The 16,970-nt window shown below is 37.6% G+C and overlaps 1 protein-coding gene and 1 long non-coding RNA gene across 2 annotated transcripts; one reads left to right on the forward strand and one right to left on the reverse strand.

The window, feature by feature from the left end:
• Positions 1-1,090: 1,090 nt before the first annotated feature.
• LOC130995146 (uncharacterized) lies at positions 1,091-4,834 on the reverse strand. The gene is made up of 4 exons (XR_009092075.1): positions 4,304-4,834; positions 4,169-4,225; positions 2,025-2,087; positions 1,091-1,328 (listed from the first exon to the last, which is right to left on the reverse strand). It is a non-coding gene; the product is annotated as an uncharacterized LOC130995146 (long non-coding RNA).
• A 1,255-nt stretch (positions 4,835-6,089) lies between these two features.
• On the forward strand, positions 6,090-13,215 carry LOC130995147 (ankyrin repeat-containing protein At5g02620-like). Its single transcript, XM_057920295.1, has 3 exons — positions 6,090-6,539; positions 7,851-8,071; positions 12,224-13,215. Exons 1-3 carry the CDS (start codon positions 6,305-6,307, stop codon positions 12,920-12,922), a joined length of 1,155 nt encoding a protein of 384 aa, XP_057776278.1. The 5' UTR covers positions 6,090-6,304; the 3' UTR covers positions 12,923-13,215.
• Positions 13,216-16,970: the final 3,755 nt, after the last annotated feature.

Consider the following 16,970-nt stretch of genomic DNA (forward strand, 5'->3'; position numbering starts at 1 on the left):
TGAAAAATGTAGTCTTTCAAAATTATTATATTTGTTGTAATTATTGTTATAATAAAATGTAATTATTATTATGAAGAAATATAATATTTTTGAAACATTACATTTCTTCACAATAATGTTTATTTTTGTTCATAAGAACTTTTACTTTTAGTTATGTTCTTAAGTAATTATTTTTATAAGTAAAAATAATTATTGATGTAAGAAAAGTAATGTTATTTTCACTCGCTAGTACTTTTATTCTTAAATATTTTATCAAGTAATTATAGTCGTATAAAAAAATAACCATTGATATGAATAAAGATAAAATTAAAAAAGAAAAAATAAATGGAAAAAAGAAAAAAATTAATTATTGTCTTAATAAAAGTAATTATTCATATGAAGAAATGTAATGTTTCAAAATTATTACTTTTTTTCACGAAAATTATTATTTTTACTCACGAAAACTTATAATTTTAATTATTTGGTTAAGTAATTATAGTTGTAAGAAAAAATAACTATTAATGTGAATAAAGGTAATATTAAAAAAAAGAAATAAATGAAAAAAATAGAAAAAAATTAAAAAAAGTGTTGAAAAAAAAAAAACAGAAAAATAGAAGAAAATAAAGGAGCTAACAAAAAAAAAAGGAACAAAAAAAAGAAAAAAAAAGAAGAAAAAATGGAAAGTGTAAGAAAATCGAAGAAAAAAAAAAGGAACAAAAAAAAAGAATAGAAAAAAGAGAAGAAGACGGAAAAAAATGCTAAGTGTGGGTTTCGAAACCCACTACCTTTCGAATAGGTAAAATATCCGCTGTAATTCCCATTGCACCATTTCACAGTTTATGTTTAATTACCAAATTTATAATATATGTGGTCTGGGTTGAGCTAGTTGGCCGCATAGCATGCGGGCAGCCGCACCCGATACCAATTGCAAAATAAATACTACCTCTGTCACGACCGGCCTTAATTAGGGATAATTAAGTCGGGAAAACCATGACTGGGGAAGGGAAATTAAGAAGCGGGCTTAGAAAGGAGTGCATAAAAGAATACTCAAAGAGCTTGAATACGTGTGAAATATTCCTTAAAAAGGAAAAAGGCATAGTTCGCAATAAAAGGGTACTCAAAGAACTTGTATACGCGTTATATTCCTTAAAAGGAAAAAGGCATTTTTAGGGGCTTGGCTAAAACATTATCAGAGTTTGCAACGGAAGGTGCAACTGAAATAATCAGTGTTTACAGCGGAAAGCATAACTGAGATACATGTATGAAGACATGTATCCTTTCTGAGCCTACTTTAAGTTCGACAAAAGCTCTACTCAGCAACAACACTTCATCGCCCATCACAGCTCAACCTGCACAAACATAAATATCGAAGGGCTAAGTACAAGAGTACTTAGTGGGCAGTTGCCAAGCATATAACATAACATCATTAACAATTTCACAATATCGCATAAGAGGCATGAGTTTCTTTCATATCCTTTGCTCATTAAACATTTCCAAATTCATAAATAGCATAAGGGCATTCTTCATCATCAATCTTCATTAACAAACATCGTGTCGTGGAGAAGGCCTTCCCCAACGAACACGGGCATCGCGCCGTGAGAGGGGGCCTCCCTCAGCGGTCACGGCATCGTACTATTGAGGGAGGCCTCCCCCAATAGACGCTGTAACACTGGCATACTGGCATACTGGCATCGCGCCGCGAGAGAGGCCTCTCTCAGCGGACACGGGCATCGCGCCGTGAGGAAGGCCCTCCTCAGCGGACACGGCATCGTACTGTTGAGGGAGGCCTCCCCCAACAGACGCAAGCATCAAACATAAGCATAAACTTATCAGCGTAAAGCATTCAAGCGTAAATAAGTGTAATCAAGCGTAAATTACATAGGGCGTAAATAGTATAAACAGCATAGCGTAAATCATTTAACGTGCAGCATAATAAAGCTTAACTCATTTAAGCGTAATAAAGCATACCATACTTGAAGATCCAATTTGCATTTTAAAGCATAACATTTGCATAGCATTTTATTTACGCGTAAGGAATTGCCCACCTGATAGCAAAGTTTTGCTAAGGTACTCTAACTCCTTGTGTAGTTCTTACTCTCGCGCTTGACCTTAATCACGAGAATATAAAATAAGACATTGCCTCGAGGAAAATTCTTAATTAATGAGAAAGCGTAATTTAACTATGCATGAATCTGGTATGCATGAACTAATCTTCTGAGCGATAATCGGGAATTCTACTATTAATCCTCGTTAATAGATTTAGCTAATTCTCGTCTAGCGCGGTCGAATAAAACTGTGATTCTTCTTTCCTCATCGGAATATTCTAGTCGTGAAATAAACCTCGCATTTGTACTTGATTGAAAAAAAACTAACTCGGCTTTAAACGAGGTGTGACCTTGTAGAAATTATCGGGCTTTTCGATAGAAGCATCATTACTAGCGTAACCTCAAATAATTAATAGGCTCAAAAGAGAGTAGCCAATTAATTAAATAAACCAGTGGCTTAAATGAAATAAACAATAATGGCTTGCTTTAAAGTCGGAAGTCCAAAAACATTAATTAATAAACTGGGCGGCTCATTACTGATAAATAATTGGGCTCCATCAAAAATTGATACTGCTAGGCTTAGCTCAAAGGAGTAACTTCAGCTCAAGCTTTAAAAGAATTAAAGCCCAACTTAAAAAGTCTTCGACCCAAAACAGTTAAAATAGGGGTCCAAATAATAATTAATGTGGACTGAAAGGAATTAATCTAGCTTACTTATTCAAATAAAATTGGCCACATGAAGAAATAAATAGGCCGGATGAATTTATTTGGGACATGGAATAAAAAGTCTATCACAACTTTACATCAGCCCAAACTTAAAACAATTCGAGCCCAATCTTTTAAAATCAAGCCCAAACTTTTTTAAATAATATAGCCCAAATGAAATAAATCATCCAGCCCATCTCCTTTAAAAATTTAGAGCCCAACAGTAAAATAATAAGAATGACCCAACTGTAATAAAATAAATTAGGCCCAACTTAAATTAAAATCAGAGGCCCATACAATAATTAAAATCGGCCCAATTAAAAAAATAGAGGCCCAATTCGAATTAAAAATTGAAGCCCAAGTCACTAAAATATGAAAGCCCAAACTCTCTCTCTCTCTCAAAATTCTCGGTTCTTCCCTTTTTCTCAAATCTCACAACCGACACTCTCTCTCTCAAACTCAAAGCAGAACACGCTCTGCTCTTCTTCTCGATTCAAAAACCAGTCGATCGGCCCTTCCCAGCTCGCTCGACGTCTTCTTCTCCGGCCATCCAGCCGCCTGCTCCGGTCGTCGTCATCTGTCGACGCGTCAAAGCCCCGGCGCCGTCCTCTTTCCTCCCCGCAGAGCCCCGAAATCGCGCCCTAGATCTGAATCGTCATCGTTGCCGCCGAAATTGGGCGGTTAGTCGCCGCCTGGGAGCGGCGTTGCTCCGTACTCTGACCATTCCAGCCACCGGCGACTGCTGCTGTTTCGCCGGAGTCGCGGCCTGGAGTTGCTGCTGTTGCTACTCTTTCGCCCGGAATCCGGCGAGCGGTCGCCGTCTGAGGTGGGCGATATTTTGGAGCGTTGTTTCTGTGTTCAAAACCCGGCGGAATCCCGTGCCTGGTTTGCACCCATCGTCGTTGACGTTCTGGGAGTCGGCGGCTTTACCGCGATTCTGATTCGGAGCGCCGGTTGGCTTCTCCTTCTTTGGCCGCTGTTTCTGTCATTCCTATGCAGGCAAGACTACGAGAGTTCGCTGCCCATCTTCTTTTCCCGTTCGGCAGTAGGTGGTTCGCTGCCCCTTGGGCAGCCGGCCCTTCCCTCCTTTAAAGCTAAGTAACTCCCTCTCAATCCATTTAATCGATTCTTAATCGGACAAGGCAAGGTGAAATCTTCTTGTTTTGCTTACATCTCAAATTATGCTCGTTTACTCAATTCATTGTGAAACTATGGTGTTCTGTAATAGTCTTTGTTTCACTAGTTCTTGCGTGAAGTCTATAAGTATAAACTGAATGAGCTATTCATCAGCAACATATCATGGTTTATGCTGGATTATGGAAAGTGTGACTTTGCTAAGTCTATACGCATATATACTCGTTCTAAACTTTGTATCCTTTACCAAATCATGTATGTTGGATGAAATGCAAATGAATTGAATAAGGGAGCTTAGTATATACCTGTAATTGCTTGTTGTTGGTGGCTGTTTGTTGCTATTGAATTTAATGAGGAGATAGCTGAAATTTTCAGATGCTTATTGACATATGCAGGGGAATCAAGAATGGACTGGTGGAAAAACTTAAACCAAAGCTTACCTGTTCGAAGTTTGGGAGCAGTAAATGAAATCTCTCATTCCTTTGGTTGTTGAAGAACTAAGGAATGAGTAAAAGGGCTGATAATAACCTTAAAGAATCGAATATGGTGGGGAGCAAAGGGTGGTGGGTAGCCGATGAAGTAGGTGGGAAGTTTGGTGGAGCAAAGGCGTGTAAACTTTAATTGATTGGAAAAACTTTTGCTTTTGCTAATTGATTTGGTTGTCTTCTTGATTGATTCTGTATATTCTATGTCTCGGTGATTCTATAACTGTAATAAAATACTGGCTTCGATTTTCAATCATCGCATTTCTGTATCTTGCTTGATATCTTTTTCCTTGCCTGCTAACTTGATAAACTGTAATATAACTTAAATTAAATCCGTAGATTTAATCTGCGTTGCAGTCGGAATAATTTCTCGACTTCTAGTAGCACTAATAAAATATAACTGCTTCTGTTTTTCGATTAATAAATAACATGACTTTGCTAAGTCAGTTATAACTTGGAAATAATAATTATTGAATGGCTCAATAATCCTCGTCGCGTTTTTCTCATAGGTTATAAAAGTATAAAGCTAAAATAATAACTCCGTTTCTGATAAAAAAAAAAATCAGGACCATAAACTGGATTCATTTATAAAAATTGCATTTACTAATTTTAATCATAATTAAAAGAGCGGGCTACTACAACCTCCGTCCACCAAAATTGTAATACAAACACTTCTTCAAAACATGAATGTGATGACATCCACAACTAGGGGCCCTCTAGAAAGCCACCCCTCTCACAATAAGGCACTTTATAAGGTGGCTCTATAGATTTTTCATCATATTTTTAAACATTGAATCCTAAATAAAATTTAAAATCAAAATTTTCATTAAATTTAAATTAAGAAATTACAATAATCCTAAAAAAATTACATTAAAAAAATGAAATTTAAAATTATATTAATTTAACATTTCCTGAAAATCAAACCAAATATCCCATGTTCGATGTTGTGCGATCTCCTCCACCATTCAGTTATGTATGACTAATTCTTTAGCCCCTATTAGCTAAGTGTTGGTGTTTAAAATTCGGTTGTCGGCTATGCCACAATTCACTTGTTTTTGTTGGAATATAAGTATATATAATGGAGAATTTATTTAATTGGTAGGAGGAAATTTGGAGAAATTGGTTGTGGACGTGTGTATGCTTGGGAATTTGAGTGGGAGGATTGTAGTTTACTGGCTCAAATTTTTTTCAATTCACTTGTGGCTTGATTGATACAATCTCCACACATATATATAGTAGAATTCTAGAATTCTCTTGATATTTTACTATTTGTTAGTTGTACCATAGTACTTAGCTTTTAGAGCCTTCAAGTAATTAATACATTCTAGATAATTCTCTAATTTTCTTTTGATTTCTATCTAGATTTTTCCTATCAAAATATCTACTACAAAAATCAAGTCTATTATTTTTCTGCATTCCAACAGTTTTGTATCACCGAGCTTTTCAACGACCTTTTCCATTAAATTGTTCGGGACCGACAACGACTGACTCAACTTTTTTCCCTCTCTCTTTGCCGCATTAATTTTTCCGCGTTTTGACCTGGAGGTCTATTCATGCTGCTAAGGTCAAAGGGCCATCGGTAGAATTTTCTTTTGAATCAACCTTACTTATATGTGGTTTTTTCTTTAACAACTAGTGTGAAAATTAAAGTAAAATTTTCTTTTGAGTCAACGTAATTAATATATGGTCCTTTCTTTAACACTAGTGAGGAAATTAAGTAGAATCCTTCCCTCACAAGAAAAGAAAAAGAAAAAAGAATAAATTAAATAGAACCTTATCATCATGCCCTCAATTATGGCCTTATATATTGCCAGAGAAAGAAAGAAATGCATTTATAATTAGTGGGGAAGGAAGAATGGCTGCAGAACTCTACGATGCTGTATACAAAGGGGATGTAACAAAATTTCATAAACTAGTTGAACAAGATCCATATCTCGTTGAAACTGCTTCATTTTCATGTTCAAGAAATGTTCTTCACATCGGAACAATGCGGGGACAGACAGCCATGGTGGAAGAGGTGCTGAATATGAATCCGTGGCTTGCTCGGAGTTTAGACTCCCAACAACAGTCGCCTCTGCACATAGCAGCAGCAGAAGGGCGCTTCGAGATCTCGAGAAAATTGTTATCAGTAGCCCCGGAGACGCGCTGGTGGCGCGACTGTCGCGATATGAACCCGGTTCATATCGCGGCCGTAAATCACAACCAGAATCTGGCCGAACACCGACGGAATATTCCGTCGGTAAGAATCAAAATTCCGTCGGTAAATGGAGATACCGACGGATTACCGACGGATTTCACCCGTCGTGAAAACGCTCGTCGGTAAATGATTTACCGACGGATTTTTTCTGTCCGTCGGTGGATACCGACGGATTACCGACGGATGTCGCCGTTGGTAAGTCTCCGGCGCCGGCGTTGGCCGTGGTAGGTGGCGCGTTTACCGACGGATTACCGACGGAATTTTCCGTCGGTAAATTATTTTTAATTTTTAATTTTTAAATTTTAATTTTAATTTTTAATTTTTTTTTTTTTTTATCAACCTATCTTCGTATTCTACAAGTATTTCGTATTTCTAATGTATTTTGAACTTAATTGCATATGATTTGGCCAACTTCCCAGTGGGTCACCCATCTTACTAGTGCTCTGAGTCAAGCACGCTTAACCTTGAAGTTTCTTTCGAGTGGTCGCCAGTAGAGAACACGCGTATTATTGATATAACTAGCACCTATTAATTCATTTAAACCCTATTTCAATATACAATATCATTTATTCATAACCTTAGAATATGTCGAGATGATATCTAAGACTTGTGGTGCCGGCGAAAAAATGACGGTAAATATATGATCGAATTTAAGATAATAAAAAAAATTAATATTATCGTTTATTAAAAAGAGAAAATATTATTGCTAAAAATAACTATCAATTTTAAAATATTTTCAATAATTTAAAAATAATAATAATATAGAAAATTAATTTAAAATAATTTAAAAAAAATTAAATAATAAATAATAAAAAAAATAATAAAAAATAAATAATAAAAAAATAATTTACCGACGGACTTTATCCGTCGGTACTAATTTTAAAAATAATTTAAAATAAATAAAATAAATAAAAAAATAAAAAAAACAATAAAAATACAAATAATAATATTTATTGAAATTACCGACGGAATTTTCCGTCGGTAATCCGTCGGTAAAAATAAAAATAATTAATAAATTCGAAATTATCCAAATTTCCGACGGAGTTTAATCCGTCGGTAGGGCTTCCGTCGGTATTCCGTCGGTAAAAAATAAAAATAATTATTAAAATCGAAAATACCGAATTTACCGACGGATATTGTCCGTCGGTAGTGATTCCGTCGGTAGTCCGTCGGTATTTTCATCGGAAATAGATGCCGGCTCCGGCGATGTTGCCGGATGACGATCCGTCGGGGATCCGTCGGTATCTACCGACGGAAAATAGTCCGTCGGTGATTTCCGTCGGTGTTCGACCAGTTTTCTTGTAGTGAATGGGCATGTTGAGATGTTGGAACATCTCCTTGAAGAGAGTCGTTTGCCTGCAATGGAGAGGGTGGGTCGCGGGCAGACTGTGTTGCACTTGTGCGTCAAACACGGCAAGCTTGAGACATTGAAGGTTTTGGTGGGCAAGTTGTGGGAGCTTGTGGAGGCAGTTGATGAGGATGGGGAGACCCTATTGCATTTGGCTGTTAGATCCACTCAACTTGAGGTAATTAACCACCATCATTTGAATTATTTCATTTTATTAAGTGTTAATATAATAGCTATAAATAACTATTTTACTTAACAAAAGGTTAATGATAGTCATAAGCATAAATATGTATTAATTGTAATAATTTTATACTTAATGAAATTGTAACAAAAATAAAAATAAGATAATAAAAAGGATATTTTTATCAAAATATTTATATTTATATTATTATATATATTTTGTGGTTACTATTAATTAACTAAGTAAAGCGGCTAATTAAATATTTGCTTCTTAAGTGAATATACATTAACCAAGTATATGTTAAGACCATCTTGTGGAAATATGAATCAGATCCTTTGTCCCACAATTGATTGCGTACCACCCTGTTTCTCTTTTAATATTTCTCCATTTTATAAATACTTGTTATAAAAATAGAAAATATTATGATATAATTAGCTCTAATTAATATTTATCACTAAAAATTTGAAATTAAAAAAAAATTATATATCATAACTCTGAATTAAGCAATCCTGATACTCCCTCCGTCTTATTTATAATAGTCTATTCCAGAAAAGGAAACTACCTTCTCTTACAAAAGTTGTGGACTTCACTACATTCTACCACTTTTTATCATTTAATCATGGGTTAAGTATCTAATAAGCCCCTATCATAGTGGTCTTTATCACGTTTAGCTCCCTATAGTCGAAGTCGGGCCAACTAAACCCTCAAAGTGGCTAATTTTTAACAAACGAGCCCTCGCCTCTAACGGTTAATTGTCGCCGTCCGATTTTTTATTTTTTTTTAATTTTTTTTTATTTGAATGGCTCGTCGCCGCCGGATCCCTCCTCGCCAAGATCTCTAAAATAGGAATTTAACCCTAGTCTCAGCTCCGTCCCGTCAGCACCAGCCAGCCAACCTGAAAATATTTGAAAGTATTTTTGGGCTAAGTACTAATGTACTTAGTGGACATGCATTTTCTGAAACATTTCATATTTTCGTAAAGACAGTTTATCCAATTATACTTGACATAACTTAGAAGGTTTTAAATTGAAATAACTTCTAAGTATGTTAAAATAATTTCTTTCATTTGTGCGCACATGTCACACTCCCTTTCTGTTACTCGCTGTGATCCCGGACCTTTTAGCCACCTCTGATCCATTTCTCCCATTTATTTGAACTGAGGGCGTAACCTAGACAAGTTTCATTTGACCTCGGGACGCTATCCAAGCAGGCCTTACATTACATGCTCCGGAACACATCCAGCAAGCACCCTTATAACACCTCTTAGTTAGTGTCCGATGGAGATCAACCCACCAGGTCAGCTAACGAGTGTACACAATTCTCAAATAACGTGTTAGGCTATAAGAGAACTTCAATTGACTCGTTGTGGCGAGCCTTAAACAGAGCAGAGTGCACATAAACATTTTATTGGATAAACAGTTTGCATTTCATTGAATAAATAATTTGCATTTCATTGAAACATTTAGAGTTTAATAACTCGATCATACTTTATACATTTGGAAAGTAAGCCCACCTGATTAGGCAAAGCCTGTCGTTTAAACTTAACTATGAATCGGAATAGCAGCGCTAATCCTCCTGGTCCACAAAGTCTACAAGAAATTTATAATCTTAATAGGTCTCCAGAATCTAATCTTAAGTCATAGTGTAGTGCTTAACATTCTATGATTCACTTAGCCGGGTTTTCAAAAATTAATGAATAGATAATTGAAAACTAAAATTCTTGAGTTAAGGACACCAACAATATCCTTACTCGATTTTCTTAAATAATTTAATTTATAAATAAACTCAATTAAATCATAGTAAATACTTCCTATTGCATAATGCAAGTGCAAATGCAAATTCATTTCATGCTTAACTTATATAATAATACGTAATTACACTTAATGCAATCATCTTCTAAAGTAATTAATCAAACTCAATTACAAAGTCAAAATAAAAAATTAATTAAACAAGTCCAATATTTTGAATAAAGGCCCAGCCTAACAATTAAATATAGGCAGCCCATTTCATTATTAAAAATCGCAGGGCCCAAAACTTATTAAAAGAAATCGGCCCAGTTGATTGTATAAGGGACAGCCCATGCTATTAATAATTAAATCAGGCCCAATCAAAAATAATCTCAGCCCAACTCCTTTACAAATTTCGGCCCAGCCCTCTAAGGCTTCAACCACATCTGCCGCTCACACACACACATCTCGTCTCTCCCTTTCTCTCCTCGGTTCAGGAAGTTCGCCCCCTTCTCCCTCAGAATTTGCCGCCGAGCAGATCGCCGGAGGAGCAGCGGCGAGAAGCCGCCGCCACCACCTTTCCCTCTCCTCAGACACTGAGCCCCTGTAACACCCCCACCATTCCCTCTGCTCTCTCTTCTCCCTCATCTCCAGCAACTCAACAGCACCCTCCCCATTCGCTCAAGACCGAAGATTAAAACAGGGCTTCAAGACTAAATCTTTTCTTTTCCTTTTATTAAAAAAAAACATGTTTCATATGTAGTATGTAAACACAGATGGTATGCACATGTATATGAATGCCATTTGTTCAAAAGTCTTGGTTCAATTTATATGTGAAAGTAAGTGACATGCATACACAAAAACAGGAATTGTTATCTGCTGCACATTAGAGACTTGAATACTGGAGAAAATCGTTGAAACTGAATTTGGGGTGCTAACCGTGAATGGAGGTAAAATGGGCAGAGCGGTTTGTAGATGAAGTCTTTAGAGCTTTCAGCTGAGTTTGTGGAGTCTGAAACGTGTGGTATAGCTGAACTTCTGTGGGTGGAGCTCTGCACTTAGTTCCTTGGTATGTTGGAATAAGAGAGTAAATTGAAAGAGAAATGAGATAAGGTCTTACTAAGTGGAAGGGAATGGGTCTTTTGTTGGAGTATAATGACTTCGCAGAGAAGTTTGGGTAGATTTGATTGTTGCTTTAGGCATGGCTAAAGCTTGACTTTTGGAGTTGATTGGATTGACAAGGGATGGTGTAGGGAGGTAGAGTATGGGGTGTGGATTTGACAATCAAAACTGTAGGGATGAAATAGCGAATTTGTAAAAATTCATCGGGGTTCGCTAATTAAAAGCTCGTGTAAATGCTTAATGCTTAAATTAAATTAATATGCAATGCATGAAAATTTAAATAACTAAATTTACAAATACTTTTTGTAAATCATCTTTGTTGGAATTAAAATAAATTCGTTTTCTTTTATTCTGCGTGAATCATCTTTAATTCTAAATTCAAAATTACTCTAAACTTAGCTAGGGAAAAACGGGGTATTACAATGCTCATTTCTCGATTCGAGAGCTCGTCGTCGTTGCCGTCTCGCTGATTCTCTTCGTCGGCGATTCGCCGCGGAAGTGCATGTTCGAGGAAGGGGCTTTGGGTCCTCTGCTCCGATTCATGAAGCATTCCCGATTAACCGGCGATTTCGACGAATCGTCACTCGAATTTCAACGGAAGATTCTCGAGAGGTCATGCCTCGGCGACAAGACCTACATGCCGGAGGCGATGCATTCCATCCCACTGCAACCGTCAATGCAGACAGCGCGATAGGAGGCGGAGGAGGTCATATACGGCGCACTCGACAAATTGTTCGCCAACAAGTGTCAAGCCCAAGGAAATTGGGGTTTTGGTTGTCAATTGCAGCCTTTCAATCCGACGCCGTCTCTATCTGCCATGATTGTGAACAAGTACAAATTGAGGGGGAATATCAAGAGCTTCAATATGGGAAGAATGGGGGTGCAGTGCCGGCGTGATTGCTGTCGATTTGGCCAAGGATATGCTGCAGGTTCATCGGACTACCTACGAATTGCTTGTTCAGAGTGGGAGGCGCGACGGTGCTGCTCTCGAACAAGTGGGGCCCACCAATTCAGAAAAAAAATTAAACCATACGGTGTTATCTCGTCGTTAGGGCAGAGGGCCCGATTATTCGATTTTAGGTAGTATGAGGATTTAGTTGGCCCAACTTCGACTATAGGGAGCTAAACGTGATAAGGGCCACTATGATAGGGGCTTATTTATACTTAACCCTTTAATCATTCTTCTTTTTAATAATCATGGTGAATAGTAATGAGTCATTGTCAATGGGACGGATGAAGTAATTCATTATTAGTTCAAAAGAATTATAAACCCTAATGAAATGATGCATGAAAATCTCAGACTCTCCAATACTTGGTGCAAATCATGAAAATAAGGAGCAAGCCGAATTCCATGGGCAAAACACCGGCGCAGATCTTGAATCGGAGCCCTCCGGCAGGTACACCTCACTATTCCGAAATGGGGAGAATCATAGATACTTGGTTTGCACCAATTGTACATTATCACGAAATCCTGCCCAAGATGAGCGACGCAGTGATGGTGGTGGCCGTCCTGATAGCAACGATGGCGTTCCAGAACGCCGTCAACCCACCCGGCGGCGTGTGGCAGGACGACACGTCGTCGCACAAGGCCGGCGATGCTGTCATAGCATACACTCATCCCGACATATACCAATACTTGTTGAAAACTAATGGCATAGCATTCTTGTCATCCCTCCTCATAATCTTCGTCATCACCTCCGGAATGACATCCAAAAGCATCTATGTCTTGGGCAGCGCCATCTTCTGTATGTTGGTGGCGGTGACGGCTATTGCAATGAGTTGTGCTGCTTCCATACAGGCGACCACTCCGGGAACCAAACCGACGAGATCAACTGACACTATTGTTTTTAATTTGACAGAGTTATTAACGTTGTTTGCAATCTTTACCTTGTTTCCAATATCGACATATTTTTACGTCAAGAAGAAGAGAAGAATGCTGCGGCAGGGTGTTGCTGATCTTACACCCTTACGCGTCCTCCATCGGATGTTCGACATTTAAGTTGAAGGGATGTTTTAGAGACTATTATTCACCGTCCATTAGGGGACACCAAGCAGTGCGAACTCCTGTCTGCGAGTGAGGTCTAAGGTTCAAACTCCATCGCTCCTTCATCCCCAAGTAAAAAAAAAAAAAAAAAAGAGACTTATTCACCATTTCTAAGTGTTATAATTCAAACATAAAGGTCAAAAATATTTTATACTTAAATTAGTACTTTCTCTATCATTGTTCAATTCTAAATCTAATTATTTTCGATTATGTACTCTTTATTTATGCTAGTTGGGATTTTATTCTTAACATAAGTCATTCAAGAAAACATTCTCTCTACACATGCATCAACAATAGGAAGAATCAAAACCAATTTAATGAGTGTTTAGATGAAGAGTGCGCTTACACTTGCATCTACAATGGGCAGATTAATCAGAACCAATTTAATGAGGGTTTGGATAAAGAGTGCCTAGTGCAGTTGGTTGAAGTTCTTTATTGTGAGTAGAAGGTCTGCTGTTCGAATCTTCTACATCTCATTTGATAGATTTTTTTTCTTATAAATATTCAAATTATAAGTATGCATGGTTTGGCCTAACGATAGGAGGTTAATGCCCAAGACTGTCCTGATTCAAGTCCTCCGTCTCTTTAAATTTTCGTTATTTATTTATGTAATTTATCAAAAAAAAAACCAATTTAATGAGTAAAAACATAAATCATAAGTCACATGTTTATTTGTTTTAACAAGCTTCATCACATGTTTATTTGTTTTAACAAGCTTCATCGAAAGAGAACTAACACCGTAGATTACAAATACAAAAAATAAAAGTAATTTTCTTTATTTACTTCTTGATTCAAGTCTTCCATCGCGCGATCTTTAAGTTTTCTTTATTTACTTATGTAATTTATAAAAATAAAAAAAAACCAATTTAATGAGTAAAAACACTAAATCATAAGTCACATGTTTATTTGTTTTAACAAGCTTCATCGAAATAGAACTAACACCATAGGTTACAAATACAAAAAATAGCTAGAAGTAATTTTCTTTTATGGGATATTGGCATGTAAATACTCGAACTTTTTCCATTTTCTAGTTTTGCACCTAAACTTTAAAATCTGCCTATAAAAATACATGAATTTTGTATTCTTTGCACCCAATACAAAATACCCCCAAATCGTTGCTGACTTGGTAGTTGGATTAATTGACGTGACATGATCGGGGCAGTGCAACAAAACGACGTAGTTTCACACTTTCTAAAAATATCATCCTTTTGTGTTCTATCATTTTTTTTTGTATTTGGGGAATTGCACTGTGAATTAAGAGCATAGTTTTTTTTGTTTTTTTTTTTTTTTGCAGCATAGAGGAGATTGAGAAGAATCGAGCTAAGAACTGGGAGAGAAGAAACGAGCAAAGAACCGAGAGAGGAAGAAGTGCAACAAATCGCTCACCATGGCTAGTTCTTCGACATCATCATGGAACTTGCAGATGAATAATGGTCTTGAAACTCAAATCTGCTCGCACAATGTACCTGCTGAATCGAAAATATATATTGCACACCGATAAGAATCTAGAGAGGCGTTATCTTCTTTGTCATCACAGAAATGTAAGAATAATTTAGTGTAAAATTTAGTTTTTTTTTTAGTTTCATTGTATGACAATACATTATACATCTCTGGTGGTTTAGTGGGATGATTGTGAATTATGGGTGCAGGTTAATACAGAGCTTGTCTCACTACAAGCTTAGTTTTGCAAAAATGAAGCTCGAAAAGGAGAAGACAAATGAGCAATTGAATTATAGAATTATTTTGATGGATAGTGTGAACCAAGAAAAAATCAAAGAAGTGGATGCACTACAAGAATTAGGGTCATAGACATCAAGATATAGACGATAGGCTTCGAAAATCGTCGTCTAGTCGTTTATAGCTTGGCCGTAGGCTATAACCGAGATTTCAGACGACAATTCACCAAAACCGTTGTCTAATATATGCATAGACGACTGTAAACTTAAGCCTTTCATCTATATAATACGGTCATAGACGACGCTGTTGAAAACCATCGTCTATGTGATAATGGGCGACGATTTTTGAGGCCCATTGCCAATGACCGCATTATATAGATGACGGGCTTCCGTTGATTGTCGTCTATGTGTATAGTATGCTTGAAGAAATCTTACAAAGAAGCATGTGCCTCCATGGAAGAGCTGAAGATTATGAAGGAAGAAGAGATCAAGCTTAAGAATCAAGAATGGAAACTTATGATATTGCATGTTAAATTTGTTGTGCTGACTTTCTTATTTGCCTTCATGATGTTGTAAGAAGTCTTATTGTGGAAACAATTTGGCTGTTATGGGAAAATAGAAATGAAAGTCGTTTTCAGGGCAAATTTTGGGATATTGATAGACTTGTCTTGCAGATTAAGGGTAGGCTCTGGAGTTAGAATGAGGTTTACAAAGTTTTGGAGTTGTCCTTAGACTGCCTTAGCCTTTTTTTCTATTAGTATAGATAGATATATTGCGAGAGTAGGAAAAAGCAGAGAAAAGAAATAAAGAAAAGAATGGCTGCAAAGCATACATTGTAATCGTTCCCTAGGCGTCTAGGGTTTGTTGTTCTCTAGGTCTTACTAGGGTTTGGTTCTCCTCCGAGTTTGTGTCTAGGTTTTCTGCCCACTCCCGGTCGACGTGGTCTTCGTCGGTCCCCTTTCTCCGTAGTTTTCCTTTGCCCTTTTCTTTTCTGGTTTTTTTTCTCTTCTTCTGTTTTGACCGCTCCGGCACTTGACTCTGTGGGGTTTTAGGCCGGCGGTTGGCTCCTGGTTTTATTTTCTTTGTGCTGTGCAAGTTCTAATGGAACGTGGAGGAGCCTCGCAGGGTTATGGTTTTGACACTGGTCCTTAAGAGAGGACTGCTAGGGAGGCGGCTGTGGTGAATATTGATGGTATCCCTAATCTGGATGGGAACTCTGAAAATAACTCGTCGTGCTGCTTGGTGGGTAGATTAATTTGTCAAAAGTCCCCAAATGGATTCCATCTTTTGGAAATCATGAAAAAATCTTGGAGAACTCCAAATGATTTTACTGCTCGTGAATGGAGGAATAATTTATTCTTGTTCACTTTTGTAACTACGAAGATAGAGATTGGGTCATCCAAAGACAACCATGGCATTTCGATGGCCATCTCTTTGCCATTACTTGTTTGGATGGATCGGTTCAGCCATCTAACATTCGGATTGATCGGGGGAGTTTCTGGACTCGTGCTTATGATTTACCTATGAGATGCTTGACGCCTACAATCCTCCATAGTATTGCGTCACAGATTGGAAAGGTCGAAGAGGTGGATACAGACACAAATTTTGCGGGGTGTTTTGCTAGGTTCAAGGTTAACATTGACGTCACAGTCCCGCTCCTTAGGGGTATCACAATCTCTTTTGAAGGGAAGCAACTCTGGATTCCTCTAAAGTACGAAAATCTTTCCATCTTCTGTTACCAATGCGGTATTATGGGGCATCAAACTCGGGCTTGTGAAATGGCGTCAGAGGAAGATGATAATGGCAGGCACTTCGAAGATCTCTTGTATGGCCCGACCCTCAAAGCTTCTCCTCTCAAAAGATTACGCCATATTGGCAAGGTTGGAAATCTAAACAAAAATGAAAAACCCCCTCAACCCCCTCAGCCTCTCTGTCAAACACATGGAGACCCAATGGAATCTGGCCCTACTCACTTTTATGAGCAACCTAATCACACCCAAAAGCCAACAGACCCCGCCCTCAACCCCTCTCCTACAATCCCAATAAAGCTTGTGGTCCCAACCATCGACATGAAACCGAAGAGGCTGATTTCGAGGTTATTTTTTCCAAAGCTCCCCAGCCAAAAAACTCCGAAATCCAAGCTCTGAAGGAACCCCTTCTGCCCACTTCCACCAAAAACAGCAAAAAACTTTCGCACCCACTCCCATCGCCCCAGGTCTTATACAGTTCAGATCCTAACACCAAACCTCAGCTTGATATTTCGGCCCAAAACTCTTCTAAATCCACTCTTTTGCCAAACCCCGGTACCATGATGCTAATTTCTCTAA

Source organism: Salvia miltiorrhiza, chromosome 7 (genome assembly GCF_028751815.1).
Source record: "Salvia miltiorrhiza cultivar Shanhuang (shh) chromosome 7, IMPLAD_Smil_shh, whole genome shotgun sequence".
In the NCBI taxonomy this organism is placed as follows: Eukaryota; Viridiplantae; Streptophyta; class Magnoliopsida; order Lamiales; family Lamiaceae; genus Salvia; species Salvia miltiorrhiza.

What these genes read in the sequence shown, in the direction of transcription:
- LOC130995147 (XM_057920295.1), top strand. Translation starts at nt 6,305, where the DNA reads ATGTTCAAGAAATGTTCTTCACATCGGAACAATGCGGGGACAGACAGC. An exon ending in ACCCGGTTCATATCGCGGCC is followed by an intron (nt 6,540 to 7,850) that starts GTAAATCACAAC and finishes GTTTTCTTGTAG; the next exon opens with TGAATGGGCATGTTGAGATG. An exon ending in TTAGATCCACTCAACTTGAG is followed by an intron (nt 8,072 to 12,223) that starts GTAATTAACCAC and finishes TGAAAATCTCAG; the next exon opens with ACTCTCCAATACTTGGTGCA.